At 35.5% G+C, this 26,560-nt stretch overlaps 1 protein-coding gene across 15 annotated transcripts in view; it reads left to right on the forward strand.

Annotated features, from left to right (window-relative positions):
• Positions 1 to 26,560, forward strand: part of LOC106073466 (centriolin-like) — a 276,342-nt gene that overhangs the window by 173,241 nt on the left and 76,541 nt on the right. For 12 of the 15 annotated variants that reach the window (XM_056040843.1, XM_056040842.1, XM_056040844.1 and 9 more), the window contains 10 exons: positions 1,657 to 1,874; positions 3,152 to 3,309; positions 5,761 to 5,834; positions 5,938 to 6,126; positions 9,132 to 9,230; positions 10,541 to 10,594; positions 11,060 to 11,161; positions 13,237 to 13,306; positions 25,024 to 25,124; positions 25,497 to 25,580. In XM_056040843.1, the coding sequence (XP_055896818.1) occupies positions 1,657 to 1,874; positions 3,152 to 3,309; positions 5,761 to 5,834; positions 5,938 to 6,126; positions 9,132 to 9,230; positions 10,541 to 10,594; positions 11,060 to 11,161; positions 13,237 to 13,306; positions 25,024 to 25,124; positions 25,497 to 25,580 (1,149 nt within the window). The remainder of the gene's footprint in view (positions 1 to 1,656; positions 1,875 to 3,151; positions 3,310 to 5,760; positions 5,835 to 5,937; positions 6,127 to 9,131; positions 9,231 to 10,540; positions 10,595 to 11,059; positions 11,162 to 13,236; positions 13,307 to 25,023; positions 25,125 to 25,496; positions 25,581 to 26,560) is intronic. The other 3 variants (XM_056040847.1, XM_056040848.1, XM_056040853.1) reach the window with 3 other exon arrangements.

The following is a 26,560-nucleotide window of genomic DNA, read 5'->3' on the forward strand; positions in this document are numbered from 1 at the left end:
GTGTCCCCTGGTAACTGGAGTAAGTCCACCCTTTGCTCTCAGGGTGGTCTGAAAAAGGCTAACGTTGCGGGAGCCCCAACTTTCCTAGCAGGCTCTCATGCTCTCCTGGTGCAGAGTTCTGTTGGTGAGGTCTGGGTAATGCTAAGCTCTGATCGACTTAACCCCTGCACGCTCGTCTGGTGTAGGGATTTGTGTCTGTCGGGGCTTTAGCTAATGCTGAACTGATCAGCCGCCGCCCTGGAGACTAGTGTCTCTCTATCAACAGTGTGTTCTTGTCCAACTTTGAATGGTGTGCTAGTGTGCACCATAAGCTTCTGTGCAAGCAATTATTACAGTATCATATAACCTTCTATTTTAAAAAGAAAGAAAAAGGATATTGATACTTAAGACAATGGATGCACCCAGATGTTTTGTTTTTCCTAAATCGTGCAGAATCTGCTGTTTGGCAAACTTTACCTCAGTTTGTTCAACTTGGTTATAGACAGGACAACTTGTTTCTTCTTTCTCTCATCTAAGATTGCATGTCCTTTTGCTTTCTGCAAGGGTCGTACCACCACTCACAGTCTCTGTTGTCTGAATCCAATCTTTGGCAATATCTTCCAACACACATTCATTGATCTCTGTAGTCTTAAGATCCGCGTGCAATCATCTCTTTTAATCTTGGTCATTCCTTGGGTCTGACTCCCTTGGCCAGCTCAGCATAAAGGTTGACATGTTAAAGGAATATTCAATGTATCCATTGAGCTGAGACACTGTGTGTATTGGCCGATTTCAAAACTTCTTGATTGGAGACATGATCCTCCAGGAATGAACATTATGCGTCACAAGGAGTGCACGTTTAAACTGTTTACTCTATCATATAACCATCTTTTTTACGAGGTACGAAAAAGGACCCTTTAATAGTCTACACAAATTTTATTTGTTCATCATTATAATTTATCCCTTGACTTCGGGAGCACAGGTAAAATCTAATCAGAAGACATGTACTTTGGTGTATCAAGAGGTAGGATTAACTACCTTATCCAGCTATTTTTTGGAAATAGTTTTGTTTATAATCCATGATAACAATCTTAAAGAAAATAACATTTCAATTACTATTATAAACATTACATTATAAATTCAATATTTTTAGATAGTTTAATTAACAAAAACAACATGTTTTTTTTTACAAAGACAAAGCTTATATTAAGTGTAATTGTATCAATTAGTATGGATCAGTCATTTAATTGCGCTGATGACAGACTTATACATAATATATATGTGCAAAATATCAAATGCATAAAAAATTTTCACTAAGGGTTCAAGAGTTCTCAAGGGGACTTATTAAACTTATGCCACCTTATCTGTCAAGTATGATTTCTTTACCATGTTCACCAAACAAAATAATCAATTACCAATAGTTAATAACTAATTGGTTAATTTTTTTTTTGTGTTGTCAGGTAAAATGGAATGATTGTGCAAAATTTCAGCTTAATCATAGAGTGGGTGTGGTTGAAATAACATTCAAATTTTTTGCCAGACATAAAGACAGAGTGAGTTTAAATAAGCTTTGCGAAAAGGATATAAATACAACATGTGAAATGCTTCCTTGAAAATGTCTTTATTCTTTTGTAATTATTAAGTAAAAAAATATTTATTTCCATTTACTTTTCTAAGGAAAAACATGATCTTGAACAACTAACAGCTGAAGCATCAAGAAAGTCTGCAGATTTAGAAAGGCTGAAACAAGCTGTAGAAAGAGACCGTTTGGAGGTAGATCAACTAAACAATGAAAAACATACTTTGGATGATCGATTACTTGTTTTGACCAGAGAGAGGGATATCTTACATGAAAATTGCAAGAGCTTAGATGAAAACCTAAAGGCCATGAAAAGGTTCACACTTTGTAGTTTTTGTAACTCATTTTGACTTATGTAACTTTGATTTGTTAAAGATCATCATAAGCATTCTTCCCCTTCACCTATCCCTTAGTCTGTTGGACCATTGGGGCACCACACAAAATCTGTTGTCTGTCATTCTCCATTCATCTTTTGTCTTCTGCCTTGCCCGTCCATTTTATATTGTCTTCCAATCACTTTGCATATCTTATGCTGTGGAAGTTTTTTCTATTCTTATCACCAAGTCAGCTAATTTTTCTTCTGTCACTGCCAGACCATATATGTCTTCCACAAATTGCAAGTTAGTAATTCTTCTTCCTCCAATGCTTACACAACCTTCATAACCCTTGAGAGAATCTTCCATTATCCTTTTAAGGAAGATACTGAAAAGAGTTGGTGAAAGTAAGTAGCCTTGTCTCACTCCAACTGTGGCTTTGGTGAAAATAGGCGAAAAGGGAAAATAAACCAGATTTGACAACATTACTGGTGAACTTCTAAAGGCTGGAGGAGAAATCATGATAAACATACTTTTTAAGATTTGCAACAAGATTCTGCAGTAAGGAGAATGGCTCAAGTTATAGACCCAATCACTCATCATCACAAAGAAAGGCAGTTTACAACTTTGTCCAAACCACCATACCATCAGCCTCATAATAATCCTAGGAAAGTCCTGTTAAAAGTTATATTAAACAGGCTAAAACCGATAGCAGACAAGGTGAGAAATACCTCCAACGCCAAGAGAATCTTTTCCATATCTTTATTGGTTTCAAGAAAACTTTCAACAGAGTATGGGAAAGTACCAATTAACTAAAACAGAAAAAAAGTAATCCAGAATCTCTGTCAGCAGGCCACTAGTGCAGTATACTTCAACTGGTTTAAAAGCACAGATGAAGTGATACAAGGCTGCCTACTTTCACCATCTTTAGTATTAAGTGCCTCATATTTGGTTATTATTAAATTTTAATTACCCAAACTACTGTGTTTAAATATATAGAGATAAATCAATGTCTAACTTCTAGTTCTATTAATTATTTAATTTGTAGTCATCCTCTTATTGACACAGTTAGAATATAGCTAACATAAATTGGAAAAACTTCTGTTTTTTTTTTTTTACACTTAGATATGTAGTTATTTCTCTTTATACCTTTGAATTTTGAGACTAATTGTTAATTGTTAATTTGCAAAATACTATTTTCATTATATTCTTACATTTGTAATAAATATAAATTACAAAATGATTAAAAATATTTCTTTTTTTTTTTTCGACTAATTAGGAATCAAATAATCATGCAAGAAAAAATCACTTTAGCTAATAGCAGAACTGAAATGGTTGAAGCTGAAATGAGAATGAAAGAAAGAGAAATGGAGAATGTTGAAAGTCAAAATCAGGCTGTGGAGAAAGAAGTGCAGGCAATCAAAATGACTTTAATTGGTAATTGTAAAATTAGAGGTTTTTGTTAGAGATTAGCAGAAAATAAGTTCAGTTGTAGGCCTATAGTGCATTCTGAAATTCAATTGCATTATAAATTCAATTCAATAGAAACCTACATCGCATTAGAAATTCAATTCAGTAGTAGGCTTACATTGCATTCTGACATCATATCAGTAGTAGGCTTACATTGCATTCTGACATCATATCAGTAGTAGGCTTACATTGCATTCTGACATCATATCAGTAGTAGGCCTACATTGCATTCTGACATCATATCAGTAGTAGGCCTACATTGCATTCTGACATCATATCAGTAGTAGGCCTACATTGCATTCTGACATCATATCAGTAGTAGGCTTACATTGCATTCTGACATCATATCAGTAGTAGGCCTACATTGCATTCTGACATCATATCAGTAGTAGGCCTACATTGCATTCTGACATCATATCAGTAGTAGGCCTACATTGCATTCTGACATCATATCAGTAGTAGGCCTACATTGCATTCTGACATCATATCAGTAGTAGGCCTACATTGCATTCTGACATCATATCAGTAGTAGGCTTACATTGCATTCTGACATCATATCAGTAGTAGGCTTACATTGCATTCTGACATCATATCAGTAGTAAGCTTACATTGCATTCTGACATCATATCAGTAGTAGGCCTACATTGCATTCTGACATCATATCAGTAGTAGGCTTACATTGCATTCTGACATATCAGTAGTAGGCTTACATTGCATTCTGACATCATATCAGTAGTAGGCCTACATTGCATTCTGACATCATATCAGTAGTAGGCCTACATTGCATTCTGACATCATATCAGTAGTAGGCCTACATTGCATTCTGACATCATATCAGTAGTAGGCCTACATTGCATTCTGACATCATATCAGTAGTAGGCCTACATTGCATTCTGACATCATATCAGTAGTAGGCCTACATTGCATTCTGACATCATATCAGTAGTAGGCCTACATTGCATTCTGACATCATATCAGTAGTAGGCCTACATTGCATTCTGACATCATATCAGTAGTAGGCCTACATTGCATTCTGACATCATATCAGTAGTAGGCTTACATTGCATTCTGACATCATATCAGTAGTAGGCTTACATTGCATTCTGACATCATATCAGTAGTAGGCTTACATTGCATTCTGACATCATATCAGTAGTAGGCCTACATTGCATTCTGACATCATATCAGTAGTAGGCTTACATTGCATTCTGACATATCAGTAGTAGGCTTACATTGCATTCTGACATCATATCAGTAGTAGGCCTACATTGCATTCTGACATCATATCAGTAGTAGGCCTACATTGCATTCTGACATCATATCAGTAGTAGGCTTACATTGCATTCTGACATCATATCAGTAGTAGGCTTACATTGCATTCTGACATCATATCAGTAGTAGGCTTACATTGCATTCTGACATCATATCAGTAGTAGGCCTACATTGCATTCTGACATCATATCAGTAGTAGGCTTACATTGCATTCTGACATATCAGTAGTAGGCTTACATTGCATTCTGACATCATATCAGTAGTAGGCCTACATTGCATTCTGACATCATATCAGTAGTAGGCCTACATTGCATTCTGACATCATATCAGTAGTAGGCCTACATTGCATTCTGACATCATATCAGTAGTAGGCCTACATTGCATTCTGACATCATATCAGTAGTAGGCCTACATTGCATTCTGACATCATATCAGTAGTAGGCCTACATTGCATTCTGACATCATATCAGTAGTAGGCCTACATTGCATTCTGACATCATATCAGTAGTAGGCCTACATTGCATTCTGACATCATATCAGTAGTAGGCCTACATTGCATTCTGACATCATATCAGTAGTAGGCTTACATTGCATTCTGACATCATATCAGTAGTAGGCCTACATTGCATTTTGAAATCAGTTCAGTAGTAGGCCTACAGTGCATTTCGGTACTAATTGTCCAATAAGAAGAAGGCGTTTAGATCCCACAGTAACATAGGTCTATGCTGATATTATTTAAAAAATAACAATAGTCTTTTTACTGATAATTTCATACATTATTTTGACTAAATGTATAATCTAATTTAATAATTACTAATTAGATATGTAAAAAAGTTCCAGGATTAAACCAGGCTCTTTATGATCTGCAATTCATTTCTGATAGTATACTTCACTTAAGTATAATATGGTTTACAGAAGGCAAAATTATTTTGACATATTTCATAAAAAATTTTCAAAATTATTTCTTTAGAAATATTTAAAATTAAATCATATAAGATACTACATAGCATTTATTAATTTTTAATGTCTCTTGAATATTCTTATTATGTGTAAAAAAATATTTTGAACAATGTATTAAAATATTCTTTGTATTTATTTTCCATTGCATTAATTGATTTTCTTAAAAACACCTGTTTTAAATTTTAGAAAAGAAACAAGAGTTACAGATATTCCAAGATAAAATTCAAGAAGCAGAAGACGAACTCAAAGTCATAGACAGGGTACTAAAGATATATTTGAGATATTTTAAATATAAAGTGAAACACAAACCTCTATCCTTTTCACAAACATCATAAGTTTATTTTATTTGGTTTTCCAATTTAGGATGTGAGAACCATGTCTCACCACAGAGATGAAGCAAAGCTAGAGCTAGATCATCTAAATCATCAAATTCATCTAAGTCATATTAATCTTGAGGAGCACATGAAACAGGAGAAGACTAAATACAATGAGTTACAAGAATTACTCAGAACACTTGCTGACAGAGAGAAAGAACACCATGACATTTGTATGGTAGGATAGTGATGATTGGTTTAGTTTTTTGTATATATGCTGTTCTATTTTCAGTCCAATCACTGGACAATTCGGCATTCACAAACTTTTGTGGAAAAAATGGAATGCTTCACTCACAATCCTTTACCTTTTAAAACAAAAAGATTGAATGAATTATTTAGTTGGCATCTGCCAACAAGTCCTCATGATTCAAGGAGAGTTACCAATTCTTTTGTCTTTCAATGGGTCATAAAGAAGGTTATTGCCCTTGCGAAATGCTTTTGAAGCACGTCATGCTATGTTAATGTCTATAAGATGTTCACTCATTGACTGCTACACACTGTGATCGTTAGTCTGACCTACAACACTCTCACTCTCTCTTCTTTTGTTAAAACCTTCTTAAGACCTTACCCGACAGCGACGAATGATTTGACCTTCTTATGAGAAACGAGTTCTATGGGGCGTCAGATGGTCATTTGACTTGCCAAGCCATGTCTCTCTAGCCTAATTTCATGTCTCCTTTTTTTACGTCTATCTCTCTCTCCAGTAATGTCACATTTACTATACACCGCATTCATTGACCTTGAGAAGAAAACTTCCTGGTACGATTCGCAAGTTCCAGTGCGCTATTGGGGTGACACCCAAGTGGTGAAAATGCACTTTTCCAAAATGTAACTTTTAGAAATGTTTCTCACAGTTTAGTATCAACATGTTCCAAACCTTCTTAATTTATTTTGACGCCTCTTGACAACTCTGAGTGACCTAAAGGCGCTCCCCCAGACATTTTATCTGACCAGTTGAGTGGCGAACGTAATTTTTTAAATAGTAAAATGTTGAGAAACACACTTAATGCCCAATGCGTGCCATTCGACGTATAAGGCTGCAAGCTCTCTCCACAGAAATGAGTCTAAGGCGACTGTCACAGCCATTTCCCAGCTACTACCCACGAAATTCAGGACTTCTAAAAAGGTGTGACGCCATGATTGACGTGGACAGCCATGCTTTTGCGTTCCTCTTTTCGGCTTTCATGTTAAGGCGGACTTTGCCAAACGTGTTTCGTCTTGCCTAATGCTATGTCTCACAATTGGCGTCAGTTTCTACTTCCCTTAGACAACGATGCCTGTGCTGGAAAAGATTTCTCTATTGTTAACATTATCTCGATATGTTATTCTATGATCCTTCTCAGCCATCACAGCTCAGCCACTTTTCAATCTTCCACGTCTCGAAGCGTAAGTGGCCGTTAGAACAATGATTGTATTTAGTAGGTGGATTTTAATCTCCAGGCTAATTGATTAGTTTGTTCAGATAGACTGTACTTTTTGAAAGACGGCTCCTGCTTTCCAATCAGACATGCAACACCATTATATGCATCTCAATCGGTTGAGATAACTCTGCCTAAATAGGTTAACTTTTTTATTTGTTCAAAATCTGTATGACCTATGTTGTAACCTGCACCCAATATGCATAACTTTGAGGACGTCTTTATCCGTCATATCGTGCATACAATTAATTGTATTTCAAAGTAGGCCTAGTGCTATGTCGTCTGCAAAATCCAAGTCTGCAAAATCCAAATCGGTTTGGTTTACTCCATGGGAATCCGAATGCAGCCTGCTTTATGTATTCCTACATTATCGATGGCTACAAGAAAGAGAAATGGCGATAAGATACACCCTAATCTCATATCCGTCTCAATGATGAAGAATTCCACCTTCTGTTATGACACAACAGCTTGATTTGCTTTAGACATGTTACCGAATCTGAACAAATGGTTGAGAAATGTTTTATTCTCTTGATTTTTTTCAGAGTTATTCCGATGGACGCTATCAAACTTTTTTTTCTGTTCTGTGCTTGATTTGCCTTTTCGGAAGCAGCTGAGAAACACTAGTATAATTTAAAACCTTTTCCTTAAGGAGTTCTTAAATAATATATGTTTTATTCGATGTTTCAATAATTGTACATTTTAATCTATGTAATAACTTCAAAGTTAAATGTTATTTAACGTCAAAGCAACGACATTTTAAAACGGAACCGAAAACCATTTTTCGTGTGTAACCAAACAAAATTAAAAAAAAAAAAAATGGTTTTTAATTTTTTTTTAAGGGGAGATTATTTTTTTCTTGGGGGGGGGGGGGGGGGTTGACACCCAAGCTTACAGCACCGGGTGACACCGACCCTAGTGACGCCACTGGTAAGTGGTACGATCCAAACATCACTTTTGTAAATACGTATATAAGTATTTATTTTTAGACTCGACTAAGAAGAGAAACATCATGATTGAAGAAATTAAGGAAAGTAGCAGTTCATGAAAAGGTAGATGAAGATATGAAGGTAGAAACCTCTCCTTTTACAGAAGATTTTATTACAGATGATCCTGATATAAGACCTGAAGGGTCTCATACTCAACCACAACCGTCACTGTCTCATGCACAGCCACACCCATCACTGTCTCATGCACAGCCACACCTATCACTGTCTCATGCACAGCCACACCCATCACTGTCTCATGCACAGCCACACCCATCACTGTCTCATGCACAGCCACACCCATCACTGTCTCATGCACAGCCACACCCATCACTGTCTCATGCACAGCCACACCCATCACTGTCTCATGTCAAGTTCTTCCGTGTTCTCTCGTGTGTTCCAAAATGTAAACAATTATTAGGTTACAAACAAAGAATACAGATTGCCTTGATTCCAACTTTAGCAGACAAATGACAGGTACAATAGTTACTGTCCCTGACCGGACGAAGCTCCAAATATTTCATATTCAAGTTTCCTGAGGACGATTAATGAAAAAAAATGCAACTTTACGAAAAGTATATTGATCGATACAAAAACTTCAAAATTAAACTTGCTGCCTGTAAATGAATTCTAGTTTTGGTATTTCTGTTAAACTATCTTGTCTAGCAATGAAAGGTCTATGCATGTATTCACAGACAGTTGTCTCCTAGTGTTTGTAGTTTCAGAGCGACTGCACAGATTTTCGAATCACATTCTCATCAAATCTTTCATGGGTCTAACAGCAACACGATGAGCACACCAGCGAGTTGTTCATAGGAAACTCTAGCCTTCATTCAAATATCCCATCGATTGGTAAAAGCGGCAAAGAAAAACGAAAAGATGTATGTTAGAAGCATTTTATGATTAAGAATTTAGACCACAAAGCTTAAGTAAACGGTGTACACATCCATTCAAGTTTCCTTTCTGTTCTTCATTAATACTGCCTGCACTCCGTCATGAATGTTTCACATTGTAGCTTCATTACCATGTCCCTGAGCTCAGCATATCAATATGTTAAGCCCATCTCTTTCCAGACGTTTTAAATGATCAGAACTGATACCATTAGCTATTTTGGACCACTTCAAGTGGAATATCCTACAACATATCAGTCATTCGAACATTGCCATTACAACTTCAGAGATCTATGTTAGGTGTGCTGTAATACAAGATACCAGAGTACCTCGCAGCATTTATGTCTCTGATAAGTATATCCCTTTAAGTGGTTTGCTAAAACATTTATAAACTCACTGAGTTTTGGTTCAAGGTTGGAAAGTCACTTTTGTTTTTTGCTTCGCTCCCTTGCAATCTTATAAGCTATTATATCACTACTAGCTCATATTCGGATAACATTTTCACAATCCCAAGAAAAAATTCCATTATTCAATGAAAAGTCTTCTTCAATTCGCCACCAACTACCAACTTTTGCTTGGCTAGAAACAATGCAATACCAAACAATCTATAAGTACAAGATGTTCTTCTGTTTTTCCCATCTCTACGTCAATCATAGCAATGACTTCCCTGTCAATTTTGTTTTTTTTGTAGCCAAAGTCCGGCTATTAAATTGTTCCGAATTTGAAAGCATGATAAATATTCTTCTCGCAAGTTTCTCGTAGTGGTCATGTCGACTATCTATCAAACAAGAAAATCTTGCTATTGTTTTTTTCCCCATTAAGAATAAGTTTATTCAACCATTCCTAGGCTTTATGATCTAGCTTCTGTCACATTTTCAGTTGGTATTTTTTATTTTCGTTTCCACTCGGGTGTCACCCCCTATCGGGCGCCACTGATACAACTAACTCTGGACGAAAGACCTCTTTCATAGGCCAAGATTATGAGATACGCTTTTTACCAATCTCTTTGGAATTTGTAAATTTGTTCAATTAGTTTCAGTTTTGATTGTGATTCCTTCGTTACTATTAGCAATGTTTGTTTTTTGTAACTTTAGATAGATAGATAGATATTTATATTGCTATTGCTTTTACAAAAACGAAATAACTATTTTAAACTATTATATAATCCTAAACAAATGTAAAACCATGTTCAAGAGAAAAGCCTATAAATTGTCTTCATGTATTCTTTATCCTTTACTAGCTCTCATTGCTATTGACTCTCACGAGAAAGACATTTTTTGTTATTCAATTTTTTTTTAAAGATTTTAAACAAATCAAAGTATGAAGTTGAAATGGAAGAGACTCATTTGAAAAAGGTACGTTTGTGACTTCATTTTAAATCTCTCTTTCTCTCTCTCTTTGGCGCGTAACTCGCAATTTTATAGATCATTTTCAGAGCAGGCATTTAGGGTACAGTCGTCAGCAAACAGCTGGTCCCTGATTACTGCTGATTTTGTTTTTGATTTTGCCTTGAGTCGCCTATGGTTGAATAGGCCTCCGTCAAATCTATACGATCTATTTATCCCGATATTATGTCTATTTGTGAATACATCTGTCAGCAGAGCAGAGAACATAATACTGAACAGTGTGGGTACACAAATACTAGTTCATAATTCTTATAGTTCACATTTCTTGGATGATCCTAGGACCAGGGAATGAAATGACCCAGGAACTAAACCCTAACCACACAGCACGAGTACTCATTCTGTACACAAATGTTGCCTCCCTTTGAAGTCAAGGCTGCTTTAATAGTAGTAAAAGTTTTATTTTTATATTTTCAGATGGTGAGCAGTTCCAACACAGAGTTAATGCTAGTGAAAGATGAAATCAGAGTTAAAAATGAAGAGTTAACTTTTTTAAAAAGTGAATTTTCTCAACTTCAGGTGATTTTTATATCTTAGTTGTCATGTAAAGTAGACTATTTATATTCATATATATATGTTTAAATTAAAATACTTGTTAGTTATTGTGACAGGTGGGGAAATGTGACGTGTGTTTGGCGCGTTTAATGTCTAGGGGATGATTATTTTTAAAGCTATCACACCCCAACCTATCAGCATATGAATCGGGAGCAGACACGCAACGAGACAAAGCAATGAAAGATAGATACAAAAGTTAAAATAAAAGAATATTTATTTACATAAATATACATATAAGAATAAAAAGGGGGAGGGTTTGCATCTATCTCTAAGGGATACTATGTTTAATCATCACTCTTGCATTTGATAAGAGAGTATGTCACTTTGTCCTCTGACTTAGCTGGTCTTCCTGTTGATGTCGCAGCTGGCTGTGTCCTGGCTTGAGGTTCTGCAGCTGGAGGTGGCGCTCTAGCGGATAGAGGGACGCCGGTGATATAGTTCTTGTGGAGTCTCAATCCCAAAAATCTAATATCTGTAGTGGGCACAGTAGGGCGGGTGGCCGGCTACCGTGGGCACAAGGTTACTGCGGGCAGAGCTGATCTGCCGTGGGCAGCGTAGTTGACAGGATATGTCCAGTGAGTTGCAGAGGGTTGGCGTAGCTATGACGTCTCACACAGATCTGGGTCTATAGGGACGTCGCACCTAATAGCTTGACAGGTGGGCTGTCGAATAGGCGGGCAATGCCGATAGCGCCAAATAGTAGAGTTGAGTAGATCTCAGTAGGCAAAAGCAGTGCTGAATAGCACTAAGCACAGATGCAGGTAAATAGATCGTTGATCCAATAAATAAATAGGCAGTAGGTGATTCTCGATAGCAAATAGATAGGCAGACACCTGAGGGAGGCTGCGGATAAATAAATACAAGTTAGGACATGTCTCTCATACATCTTATCGATGCCCTCGACTGAGGTGCATTCGTCAGATTGGTGAAATTGCTTTAGAGCACAATGAGGAGATGATGACAAATGGGATTTGGAAAATAGATGGCAGATAGTAGCATTATATAAATGTACATAAAAGGGGAAATACTAATATAAAAATGTACATAGAAGGGGAAATAATAATCTGAAATAAACAACACAGGTGGATAGAGAAAGAAAAAGGGGGGGGGGTGAATTGGGCGGTGGTCGGCGACCAAGACGGTTTGTTTACATATGACCGTAGGTCGAGAACAATGGAGCGCGCTTGAATGGAGAGGGTGTCCGTTCAAGAGGCGCAACTCTCGTTAGAGTGAAATGGCTACAGGGGAGATAATTCAATACAGGGGATAATTCATAACTCTTTTCTAGACGCAGTATTAGTGCGCTAGTAAAATTATCAAGGCGGTCAACCGAGATAAAGGAAATAAAATAAGATGTACAAATATATACAAGGTTGCATCAACGATCAATTGAGCAACGTAGCATTAATAGATTAATGCAATTCATAAATAAATACATAGGACATGTTTATGTTTTCTACTTACGCCAGTGAGAAATACACAATGAACTAATTAAATATAAATGAACTAAGCAAAATACACATGATAATATCCAATGGAAATAGCACAAAAGTAATTAAGATGGGATTCGCACATTGGGAGGTCAATGGGCGTGTTTGTCCTCTTGGTCTCCTAGATCAAAGGGAGACATAGGAGAAAAGGGGGGGGGGAGTGACAAGGTGGTGTCCACTGCGGCTGTCAGACAATCTGCCGATAAGATCAAAAGAGATTGTGTGTCTACCTTTCCCCGATCAAGGGCAGATAAATGAAAGGACGCGCCTTAGCTATCTCCAAGGTGGTCAACTAAGTCTAGCCTGGAGCGGAAAAGGTGTGGCGGGTGAATAATTTAGGGGTAGGATGGAGAAATAATTAAAATAAAATAAATAAATAATGAAAAATACTAATTAATGCTGTGATAATTTTGAGTGACTCTGACAGCGAGTTTTTGACTTGTCACAGTTATTCGTGATTTATTATATAGTTCTTGTTAAGCCATGATTAGTTATATAATATATGTTGTTAATGTCATGATTTGTTATCAGCAACCCTTCAATTTGCAGAGCACTATGGATGAATTGCAAACGATTAAAGAGAAATGTACTGATTTGAATAAAACGTGTCAAGGATTAGGTAAATGTCAATAGAATTCACAATAATCTACATATACTCCTATTCTCTAACAGCTTTTATATTCTACTCACACACACACCTACACACACAAACATTTAAATAAATAATTTATATTTTTCCTTTTCTTTTGGTACGCTTTTCTTTCAATGCATTTTCGCTGTCCATAGCTTTCTAAGTCAACTCTAAAGCACAAGATGATGATGATAGATACATAGTGGATGGAGGAGTGTTGACGGTAAATAGATTCACCCCCTCTCCCCTTCAACCGTAACCCTTATAATGTGCTTGTTGGGAGGGGGGTCGTACGTTTTGAAACAAGAGTTGAGGCGGTAAAAATATTGAGGATTTTCCTAAAAAATTGACAGTTGCTTCATATCGTTGGGAAACCAATTAGTAGCTAGTTGGCCACATTGGGAAAACTCGAGTTTGAATGTTATAATTTTTCAAAGTAAAAAAAGAAATTTAAATTGGGCAATAGAACGAGAAATATTTATCTGGAACGGACTATACGTCTTTGGGTATTTCCGCATGTCAACATTTATCCAAGAGATGAATAATAAATTAATGTTCATGAACATTCTGTGCAAAGTCACTATCTAAAATCCTATCATTGGATTACGGGCTTCATCTCCCACCCCGAAATGTAATTTCGTGACTGATTTTTAGCTTTCACCTTGTTTATTTAGGTGAGTTTTTAATGTTAAACCATCAATTGCCCCAGCGCAGTAAAAAAAAATCACCCTCCGCGTTTAAAAAACCCTCTTCTATAAAAAATAAAGCAAACGACAGTCACCAAATTCCATGAGCGTTGCCAATGGGGATTTTGCGTTTAAAACCCCTTCCAAATGTATTTTTACGATAAAACCCCTCTCTTCAATATAATTGTCACCGTGTTGTTTTAGATATTATGAATGTGGCTGTGGTTATCAATGTAGGCGTGGTGGTGACATTGGGTTCTTGTTACAAATCACAGAATAATGAAATGACGCTGGGTGTAGCAGACACAATAAGTTTAATATAACACCACATAGTGAATACACCATACAATTCGACCCAGGAATGGTCAGTATTAATCCAACAGTAATATACGAATATCACAACTTAGTACTTATTCTATAACCAACTACTTCAAACATCTAACTCTACTGCTTATATCTTAAGTGACTCAATACAAGTGCTTGCTACAAGATCTCTATGTGGACTGACTGCCTTTAACTCTCTGGTTCACCTAAGGTCAAAAGTGTTCACCTTAGTGCAACATGGGTTGTGAATAAGATTCACAATATGGAATTAACATACACAATACAGAATTAGGGTTTCTACTCTATGGCACCAACTTTGAGGTGGTGACATTACCTATCACCCCCCTTTTGAAAAAAATTTTGAAGAAAATTTTTTTCAGCTTGACAACATAATTATCATAAGTAGGATCAATTGGAATTCTTGTAAGGCAATTCAAATAATTCTCTGAGTCAAATACTTAACATCCCAAATAATTCTTTACATGTAGTTCTAATATATACATCAATATTCAAATGTGTTCAATATTTACAAGTCTTTTTCATAATAATATGTGCAAAGTGTGACGAAAATTTCAATGACAATCTCCTATGTCACAATGTGAAAAATTAATACAAGTTTTTATTTACAATATCTATTTATAAAAAAAAATCTTTGACACTAAGAAATGTTAGAAGTCTGGTTTTTTAACACCAATAGTACAATATGTACAAATCATGTAGAAAATGTTACAAGTAAGTCTCAATATGTAAGTGATAAGTATAGAAAAATTCAAAATATATGTGTCAAAATTCAAGATCAAATTGATTAATGATCATTGTTACCAATTCAATGTATCTGTTTACTTCAATATGGGGTTTGATATCTCCATAAAAAATTGTTGTGCATTAATATTACACAAGTAAATATGTATAATTCAAGTATCAAAATATTTGCTCAAAAAGTATGAACATCAAATCAAAATAAATATCTTTCATAGTGCTTGTTGCATGCACCTTATGTTTCAATTAAGTATTTCTCCATATGACAGTTCAAATAATTTGTAGCTAGTAATGGCAAAAGTTTAATGTTACATTGTTTATCAAATAATTATTGTGTACAAAGTTCAAAAAAATCTTTGTCAAAAAAAAGCTTCAACCGAGAAATTGTGTCAGTTGTGATACAATCTTTGAGGTTACATTAATTTGTTCAAGCATATACATACAAGCATAACATCATAATGGTTTAGTTGTATTTATTTTAATCTGTTGTGAAAAAAAATGTGTAAGTCCAATTTAAAAGAATAATATCAAGTGTCTCTTTCAGTACTTGAAATATCAAAAAGTTTGTACAACAATCTTCTTGTTTACATCAATACAAAAAAATATAGTCCATAAGAATAGTTTGACAAAAATGTTTTCAAAAAAATACAAGTGTATGTCAATATTTCATTACACTAATTGACATTGAATAAATAAGTTACATTATGAATCAATCTCCTTTTTCAATAGTATTGAAAAATGTGACTAAGTTATATAATTGTGATAAATGACATAGTAAAAAAAATTCCAATCTTGTTTACAATAGCTGTAGAAAAAAATTTTGTCCAAGTTGTTCTCAATACAATGAGAAAAAATAATGTTTACATTGCATGGAAAAAATTAAGCTAGGTACTGAATAAGTTTGGAAAAAATTCAATGTTTGTTTACATTGTTGAGTACAAAAATGTTATTCTTGTTGACAAAAGAATGTGAAAAAAATTGTTGGTTACAATGTAGTAATCAAATTCCAAAGTTTGTTTACAAATAGAGTTTAAAAAAAATGAAGTCTTAGTTCTAGTTCAATGTTTACAAATAGTACTCAATGTTTACAAAATAATGCTCAATGTTCACAGAATAATGCTCAATGTTTACCAGATGCGATGTATTAAGTCAACAACACTGATGTTAATTGTGAGTCCCTTAATTGGTGTTCCATATATTTTATGTAATAACTCTTTGTAATGGCCAAAGTTTTTTATTTGTACCCACATTGACTCTCCAAGTTCTGGATGTTTCCAAACTTTTTTATATCCAAAATCACAAGTTATATCTTGTACTATTTGAAAAATTTCTTTCTGAAAATCAGAATCAGACAGGTCATAAAACCATATTGTTTTATGTATTACTGGCTTTTGATGCACTTTAACTTTTGGATAAGATCCAATAATTACTGGACTGATAGTATTTTCAAGTACTACAACTTTTATTTTCCCTTTTATAAATGGTGATTTGATTTCAGCAATGGCAGTTTTACATTCTATCTTTCTAGAGTTTGGTAAGGTTACAATGGCTATATCATTCAAATAATCTTCTTTTTCTACTAAATTGGGCTCTACAAAAGTGATTGTGGATTCTTCATCAACTATGCATACAACATCCTGGTAATTGACTTCTAGATCATATACTTCTATCTGTTTGCTGTTTTTAAATGTCAAGGCTAATATTTCTTCTGTTATTATTACTTTAGGTGAGCTAGTGTTAATGTCATTTTGTATTTCTTGTTTTTCAGCTTTATCTTTATCATCTATTTGTATTTCATCTGTTTGTATTTCACTATCATTTGTTTGTGTGTTAATTGTTTGGCAATCTTTATTTAGTTTAGATGCTTCTGTTAGCAAATGAGTTTGACATTCTACATCTATTTTATTTGTATTTGTAATTGACAGATTATGTTTAGTTGCTTCATGTATACTGACATTGTTGAAATCATGTGAATTAGTAGTTGATGCTAACTCAATATTTTCTTGATTCACACTATTAGCCCATTTTACTAAGGCTTCTTCTGATAGTTCAACTATATTCTCTATGTTCCCTATAATTAGTTCTTCAGCTGGGTTGTTCATTACTATGGCTTTGTATTGACCAGTGAACCATGGTGATTCAATGAAAACTAATGCTGTTTCACATACTTCCCATAAGTCTTTATTCCCATAAGTCAGTGTGACCTTTTCTTCAAGTATTTGTTCAGGTTTTACTAGTGATTTCTTCACAATGATTGAGGTGCAGCCGCTGTCACGTAATGCATATACCTTAATGCCATCCACATAGGCAGGATACACTTTTAATTTGGCTAATTTTGTCTGTATATATGCTGCTGTTTCATATTCTATTGGTCTTTCAGTTGCTACAGCTGCTATATTTTGTCTAGTGTAATTGTTATTGTGGTAAGTATGTTGTCTATCTTGAAATTGATCTCTTCTTGACATTCTGTTGTTTTGCCATCTTCTGTTTGTTTGATATGGTCTAGTGTTAGTTGGACTGTAGCTTTGCCATGTTCTTCTGTTATATTGTTGTTGATAGGATCTATTATAGTTAGGACTGAAGCTCTGGAAAGTTCTGTTATCTCTTCCATATTTATGGTTTCTATTTACATATTGCTGTTTTTCTGATGCCATTCTCTTTCTGCACTCTGCTTTGGTGTGACCCAATATGCCACAGAAAAAACATTGTATGCTCTTGGCATATTTAAATTTATTTGTAGTTCTTTGATGGTTTTCTGTCACTGTTGCAGCTACATTGTACAATTCCCTTTTGTCTATGGTGATGTTTGGGTTTGAGTCTTTGTATGTTGTTAAGTTTGATATCAATTCAGCTTCATTTTTTATTTTTCTCTCCTTCAGGAATGAGAATGCTGCATCTGTAACATTTATTCTCAATGAGAAAGAAATCTAAGATCTGTTTGGGGTTATCTAAGTTACAGTTTGCGAGTTGTAGCCACTTTGTCATGTTCTGGCGCATGTCATGTATTGTTCTTTTTAAATCTGCATTCTTGGCTAGTTTTATTTCCCTAAAAAGTTTTCGATAGTGCTCCTCTGTTTTGCCAAAATGTTCAATAAGTCTTTGTTTTACTGTGTTGTAGTCTTTTCTTTGCTCCATAGTTAGTGTGTCGATGATGTTTAGTGGTTCACCTCTTAGGTTAGCTAGCAGTTGTTGAGCCATTTGTGCACTATTCATATTTGCTGTTTGACAGATGTATTCAAATTGTATTATGAAATTTTCCAATGTGTCTTCTTTTGGATCAAAGTTCCTAAATTTGCTGTGATACTGATGGTGAGATGAAGTTTGACTTGCTGAATTGTCTTTATTTTCTTTTGCTAGCTTGGCCATTTTTTCTTCATGTTCTTTTAATTTTATTTCATGTTGGCGTTCTTTTTCCTTCTCTAAGTTTTCTTGTTCTTTCTCTCTCAGTCTTCTTTCATGTAGCCTTTCTTCCCGTTGCTTGTCTTTTTCTACTCTAATTCTATCTATTTCAATTTTAATGAATGCAGCTCTATCATCTTCTTTTAACTTTAGTTTATCCACTATCTCTATTAGTTTTTCATACTCAGCCATTTTCAAAGATTCAAATTAGTAATATAGTTAATTAATAGATATGTGTACACTAGGTAGTTGTAAATGAATATTGTACGATAAATAATTATTATTGCTCAAATAGCAATTACAGATAATAGTAGATATATATTTTGTGCGAAACAATTGAGGTTATGAGGTATCTTAAATTATTCTTGGTACTTTGTCTAGTTCATAATGTAATACTTTACTGATCAATTATGTGATTATGTATTTTTAGTATCTCCACTTGCAATAAATACTTCACAATCATGTGAGCCTTATTAGTCTGATAAATAGTGATCAATGTATCAATAGTATCAAAATAGTTGAATGTGTTTGAAGAGTATATACAATATAAATCTTGTCAATCTCAAATCAAAGTATATCCCATAGTGTATCAAGTGTGTAGTGTAGTGTTGATAATAATAAAAAATAGGTTGAAATAAGAAGTAAAATAAATATATATATTAATAAGTAATTAGACAAACATAAATACACTATAGATACTAAACAGTCTGCTTTAAAGAGACATTACAAGATAGTAGAAATAGTAGACAAAAGAATTACAATGAGAAATAACTATGACGCAAAAGAAAATTCAACAAATGTAAACAAGACAATACAAGAGTTTAACAATATGATAGATACTTCACGAAATACAAACTTGACTAGTACAGCTATACGATCAAGTATTTACTTTATCTAAAGAGTCCCTACCAATACCTGGATGCTGAATTAGAAAAAAATATAAATGCTTAGACTCAATAGATAATTAAATTTAGTCCCTAAAGGTCAGATGTATATATAAATACAAATGTAAACAATGAAAAAAATTGTGGTGTAGTTCAAGAGAACTAATCAATACTGATAATACTAAGGGTAATTAAAGTTACTTCCCTTAAATATTCACTTGATGCTTGACTTGTACATAAAGTTCCGGTGATGCTCCACATAAAATATGTCCACAGTACAGTTCATAAGTAATCCACTTGTTAAATCCGCAGCACAACGGTACAGTTCATAAGTAATTCACTTGCTAAATCCACAGCACAATGGTACAGTTCATAAGTAATCCACTTGTTAAATCCACAGTACAATGGTACAGTTCATAAGTAATCCACTTGTTAAATCCACAGTACAACGGTACAGTTCATAAGTAATCGACTTGCTAAATCCACAGCACAATGGTACAGTTCATACGTAATCCATTTTCATACAGTTGCTGAAACAAATATAAATAACTAAAAATGACCATAAGTAGTGACGACAAGAGAGGTCTAAGAGTGAGAGCGCTCTCTTATTAACTGTGCTGTTAGACAGCGACAATATGAGTGTGTCATTAGAATTATGACGAGCACTCGATGTAGATGATTCTTGAATATGTCAGCTACCTCGACTGACCATATATCAGCTGTCTTCAAACGATGACTTGAATGACTTGTAGTACTAGATTTTCACCCACACCGGTTGTAGTATCACGGTTGTCTAGTTTCACCCACACAAGCTGTAGTATCCAGGTTGTCTCAGCATATCATGTTTGATCTCTTTTGCTTAGGATGTTAAAGTAACTTTGAACAATGCTGTGCTCCTAAAGCTATCTCAACTGGTGTAAAAGTACAACCACATAAATCAGGCTTCCAGATAAATGACACTTAGGACAGTAGTCAACTGGAAAATATGTCGAAGTTGAAAATACAGCTCAGACATGAACAGTTCAAATTGTTCAGTTCATCACAGATGAAAAAAAAATAGCTCGCTAGCGGCGGCTAACGGTAACTGTGTCATGGCAGGTCAATATGACATGTAGTAGTAGGTCTAGATACCAAGTGTGTAGTCAAAAAAATTGAATAAATTCTGGATTAGTTGCAATTCATGTAAAGTTCAATCTTGAAGTACAAGTTAAAATAGTAGGCACAGTTAGCTTTCAATTTCAGCTCTGTTTTCTGTTAGTAGTGTTAGACTAGCTGAAGATAATAATGTCACTCTTGGATCACGTGAATCTCACTTGAAAAATTGTGTGCTGGTCTCAATAAATGTAGATCTAGGTCATCTCTATAATGTTGAATGTGTCGCTGAACGACCAAATGAGAAAAATAGTAGAGTCTATAATAATCAGGTCTTAACTTTCTTGCTCGTTGAGTGGCGTCATGATTTGTGTAAACAAATATTTTTTAGAGTTACTTTTTCATGTGTTAACTAAATAGTTCACTTGCCAACTTAAAAAATATCCGTATAAATGTTACTGTAAGTAACTGTAGTATTAAAATACTTCTGACAGCAATAGAAAAAAATTCTTGACTTGTTCCTCTGGTGCTCATAAATCCTTTAAGTTAGCAGTTCTGACTTCTGACATCATAAATGTTTGCTGGTACTTCTGACACTATAAATGTTGTTTTCTGACACTTCTGACACCAAAAAATGTCACTGAATGCCTTGCACTTCTGACACCATAAATGTCACTGAGTTATTTTATATGTTATGAATGTGGCTGTGGTTATCAATGTAGGCGTGGTGGTGACATTGGGTTCTTGTTACAAATCACAGAATAATGAAATGACGCTGGGTGTAGCAGACACAATAAGTTTAATATAACACCACATAGTGAATACACCATACAATTCGACCCAGGAATGGTCAGTATTAATCCAACAGTAATATACGAATATCACAACTTAGTACTTATTCTATAACCAACTACTTCAAACATCTAACTCTACTGCTTATATCTTAAGTGACTCAATACAAGTGCTTGCTACAAGATCTCTATGTGGACTGACTGCCTTTAACTCTCTGGTTCACCTAAGGTCAAAAGTGTTCACCTTAGTGCAACATGGGTTGTGAATAAGATTCACAATATGGAATTAACATACACAATACAGAATTAGGGTTTCTACTCTATGGCACCAACTTTGAGGTGGTGACAATAATACTAAAGCATACTTGTCTTATCTCATACAATACAAAAAAAAAAAAAGATGATTACTTCCTACTCGTCATGCATACTAACCAATGACCTAAATTCTGCCAAGTCACTCGTTTTCCTGGCTAGCTCAGGCAACCCGTTCCATGCTCTAATAGGGCTAGGGAAGAAGGAGCATCTATCTAGTAAAGATCACTCTTATATTTCTGCGGATAGTCCACGAGAAAACAAGAGTAGTATTCATACTACGGATGACTGACTGCGCGCTTGACTGTTCGCTCCCATCCCCATTTGTCCTGAGGGAGGTTTGGTTGGACTAGGAACTAATCTAAGTAATCTACTATGTATATGTAAATAGCAGGGCCGGACTTAACCATTGTGGGCCCTATGCGAAACGGATTTCGCGTGGCCAAGTTTGGGTAGGGAAGCGGATAACAAGTGAAATTTAAAAGTTTGTATTAGAAAATAAATTCGTCTATGCATTTTATTCATTCTTTACTACGTACAGATTTACTTTACGAGCCTTGCGTGTAGCAAAGTCATACAGTACATCATAATAATTCTGTTTCCTACATAGATCCCGCTCAATAGCAAGAATTACCAAATGTTTCAATCTATCTTTGAGAATTGTTGACCTCAAGTAATTCTTCATTAGTTTGAGGCGCGAGAAGCTTCTTTCACCTCCGATGAAGTCCAGTAGGGAATCGGCGCCGACAGGCGCCGTTCATTCCGTTGGTAGTTAGAAAGGCTTTTATCCAACCACCAGGCCTGGACATTGGGATTCTTCATCCCATGTCCTGTCTGAGGGCACCCAGCGGTAGACGGCCATATCGATTGACTGGGCCAGACCGGGCCGTGCCGCGTACACAGCGCACCGTCCCCGATGCTTCGTCACCTGCTATAAGTGTCAAGGACAGTGCTAACTGCGGGGAGCTTGTCTCATATTGCTATAATGTTACCGCCATTGTTCCGTGCGAGGGTCGCCAATCCAGCAATCCGGAACTGATGACGACACCCTTTGTGGAAAGGCGTGGCGGACTTTTTGGACTAGGTTGTAGGTTACTTGTTCCATCCCCACCCCGAGTGAGATAAAAAAAAAAAAAAAAGCTCACCCAGGGAGACCTACTAGAAGGCCTGGTTTGCTACTCGTTCTTAGCCTATCCAGATCCACCCCTGGACGTTTCCACCGGAGGGCCACGCTGAGGCGACGGGTAGCTGGAATATCCTCCGGGTTTCTTTCACCAGATTACACAATTACGGCTAATGCATAATGCCGCGCGTAAGATTGTCGTTTTCCATATTGAATGACACCCTAAAATGACAATTTTTGTGTATATATTTCCGTATATTTTAAGGACTTTTTCGTATATTTTACGATTTCGGGAGAGGTGCTCCTGGTAAATCGACAGTAGGGCGCGGGAAAATCTGTTTTAAGTTATAAAATGGTTTAATCTAATAATGTATACACCTTGATATAGAGCGAATCCTATGAAAGTGCGGGCCCACTGCGGTCGCATAGTTTGCAGTGGCCTAAGGCCGGCCCTGCAATATCATAATTCTGTTTCCTACATAGATCCCGCTCAATAGCAAGAATTACCAAATGTTTCAATCTATCTTTGAGAATTGTTGACCTCAAGTAATTCTTCATTAGTTTGAGGCGCGAGAAGCTTCTTTCACCTGATTACACAATTACTGCTAATGCATAATGCCGTTTTTATTAATCGCGCGTAAGATTGGCGTTTTCCATATTGAATGACACCCCAAAATGACATTTTTTTTCTATATATTTCCGTATATTTTAAGGACTTTTTCGTATATTTTGCAATTTCGGGCGATTTCCAGGAGTTCTTGGTAAATCGACAGGAGGGCGCGGGAAATCTGTTTTAAGTTATAAAATGGTTTAATTAAATAATTTATACATCTTGAATAAGCGCGGGTCCATGAAAGTGCGGATCCTTCGGTAGCATAGGTTGCAGTGGCCTAATACCGGCCCTCAAAATAGCAGCGTATGCTATCTGTCTATCTATCTATATAATTCTCTTCTTCCCTAAACAGGTCAAACAAGAAGTAAAGGAAAGATCACTCTCTTATTTCTGCGGATAGTCACCCCACGAAATAACAAGAGGGGGAGAACATTCACACATCGCTACGGATGGCTGCGCGCTGGGCTGTCAAACCCCACCCGCTCCCATCCCCTTTCGTCTTGCGGGAGGTTTGGATTAAAAAGTAAACTATCTTCAACTCTGAAGGAACATCCAAAACATGTAAAACATTTTACAAACAAACATTTTACAAACACTAAATAGCAAGGCATTGTGAGGTCCTATTCGAAACGGATTTCGCGGGGACAAGTTTGGGTAGGGAAGCGGACAATAAGTGAAATTTAAGAGTTTGTATTAGAAAATAAATTCGTCTTTGCATTTTATTCATTCTTTACTATGTACAGAATTACTTTACGAGCCTTGCGTATAGCAATGTCATAATAATTCTGTTTCCTGCATAGATCCCGCTCAATAGCCAGAATTACCAAATGTTTCAATCTATTGAGAATTGTTGACCTCCTGGTAAATCGACATGAGGGCGCGGGAAATCTGTTTTAAGTTAAAAAATTGTTTAATTTAATAATTTATACACCTTGAATTAGCGCAGGTCCTATGAAAGTGCGGATCCTTTGAAAGTGGGGGCCCACTGCGGTCGCATAGGTTGCAGTGGCCTAAGACCGGCTATGCAAAATAGCGGCGTATGCTACGGCGCCGGTCGACTAGTATATATATAATTCTCTTCTTCGCTCAAGAGTTTGGACGAGAAGAAGAAGTACGGGAACGATCACTCTTGTATTTCTGCGGATAGAGTTATCCCACGAACTTTAGGGGCCTTGCGTGTAGCGAAGTCACACAGTATATCATAAAAATTCTATTTCCTTTATCGCGCTTAGGATTGGCATTTTTCTTATTGAATGACACCCCAAAATGACAATTTTTGTCTAGATCTAGATCTATATATTTCAGGAGATTCGCATTAGTTTTCTAAAGATTTTAATAATTTCCGGATATTTCCAGGATTTTTTCGTATATTTAGCAATTTCGGGAGATTTCCAGGAGCTCCTGGCGAATTAGAAGGACGCTAGAAATCTGTTATAAGTTATACAATGCTATAATTTAATAATTTATACACCTAGAATTATCGCGGGTCCTATGAAATATGCGGGCCCACTGCGTGTCTGCGTTTGTTTGAAGAGGGGAGAGGTCTTATCAAATGGGGCGTTCTAATTCAAGTCAAAGGTGTAAAAAAAAGGTGGATTACAGTGCACATATCCTAGGAACAAATCAATTTGCATAGCCGGTGTGTAATGCTATTAGATAGATATTCAAAATATATCAAATATAGAATTATTAACTTTTTCATTTCGTTGTTTACTGAAACAGAAGAAAATGTGAGAATGCAAACGAATGAAACCAGTGATTTAACGCGAGCTCTTACAGTTTCTAATCAAGAGATAGAGGAGCTTCAGGAAGAGAACTCACAAGTAAGAAGAGTGACACGAACATAATCGTAGACTATATATAAGGCAATATGGTCATGTATTTGGGGGGAGTGTGATTGTGTGAATTACTTGACCAATATAATTAAATCTTTTCTTTCTTCATTTTGAATAACAGCCTTTACCAATGATTAAATTTCGTGTTCAATGAGTCATGTAGCTATTCATTATCATACCTGAACGTTACTTATAATCATACGAATACTCAGCAATTGTTGAAACAATTTTGAAAATGTTGCTTGTTATTTTTTGTTGTTGTTATTTTAAAGTCTTTTTTGTGTGTATTTTAATAATTTGGTGCATTTGTATGTTTTGTATTTAAGATCGGTGCTTGTCTAATTAATGTTTGTTCAATAGATTAGAGAGAAATTAATAAAAGAGAGAGTAGAATTTGAGAATACTTTGAAAGATCTTCATGGAAATCTTGAGTTGACAAAACAGGTAAATAACATATTAAAGATATGAAAGTATTTCCATTGTAGTTTTTCTTTCAAATCATTGACTACTTCTTCGTGACTTTCTGCCCCACAACTGTTTCTCTTTCTTCTGCTACTTAGTCTCAAAGATAACCTCCCCACCACCCAAGTGATCCACACACACACAAAAACAACAAAGATAACATTTAACAATCTATATCTTCAACTAGTAAGGTCTAGACAACTGCAAGTTTGTGAAGGCGCACGGTGGTAGAAAAAACTTGACTGCTTATTGGACTTGATTTAAAATAATATTTAAAATTGTATTTTCTAATATTTTATTTTAAATAAATATACTTACATCTTTGTAATCGAACTTTGAATGACACCAAATGTAACCTAACGTTGAATGACACCAAATGTAACCGAACTTTGAATGACACCAAATGTAACCTAACGTTGAATGACACCAAATGTAACCGAACTTTGAATGACACCAAATGTAACCTAACGTTGAATGACACCAAATGTAACCTAACGTTGAATGACACCAAATGTAACCGAACTTTGAATGACACCAAATGTAACCTAACGTTGAATGACACCAAATGTAACCTAACGTTGAATGACACCAAATGTAACCAAACGTTTGTTTATCTCTTTACTTCCTTCTGACACTCAAACGTAACCCAAGTCAGAATAGAATAATAAATGAAGATATAAATGAAGAGTCAGGATGCCTAATCACGGACATGCACAAAGTTTATGGCATAACAAAAATGAAATACAGGCACAACGAAACAAGTCAATATTTCAAAGATTCAATTCTCCATTGAGTTCTAAGTTTTAAATAACTCAAATAACTATCTCAATCTCAAGTAAGTGGATCACATTTGTAGTCCTACTAGGAATGAACTGAACTACGACCCTAGGTGCCCGCGATGCCCCCGGTGTCTCCAATTCTTTTTGAATGCCCAAGACTTCCTGATCTCTTGTCTCGACAGG

The sequence above is a fragment of the Biomphalaria glabrata genome, chromosome 9 (genome assembly GCF_947242115.1).
Source record: "Biomphalaria glabrata chromosome 9, xgBioGlab47.1, whole genome shotgun sequence".
NCBI lineage: Eukaryota > Metazoa > Mollusca > Gastropoda > Planorbidae > Biomphalaria > Biomphalaria glabrata.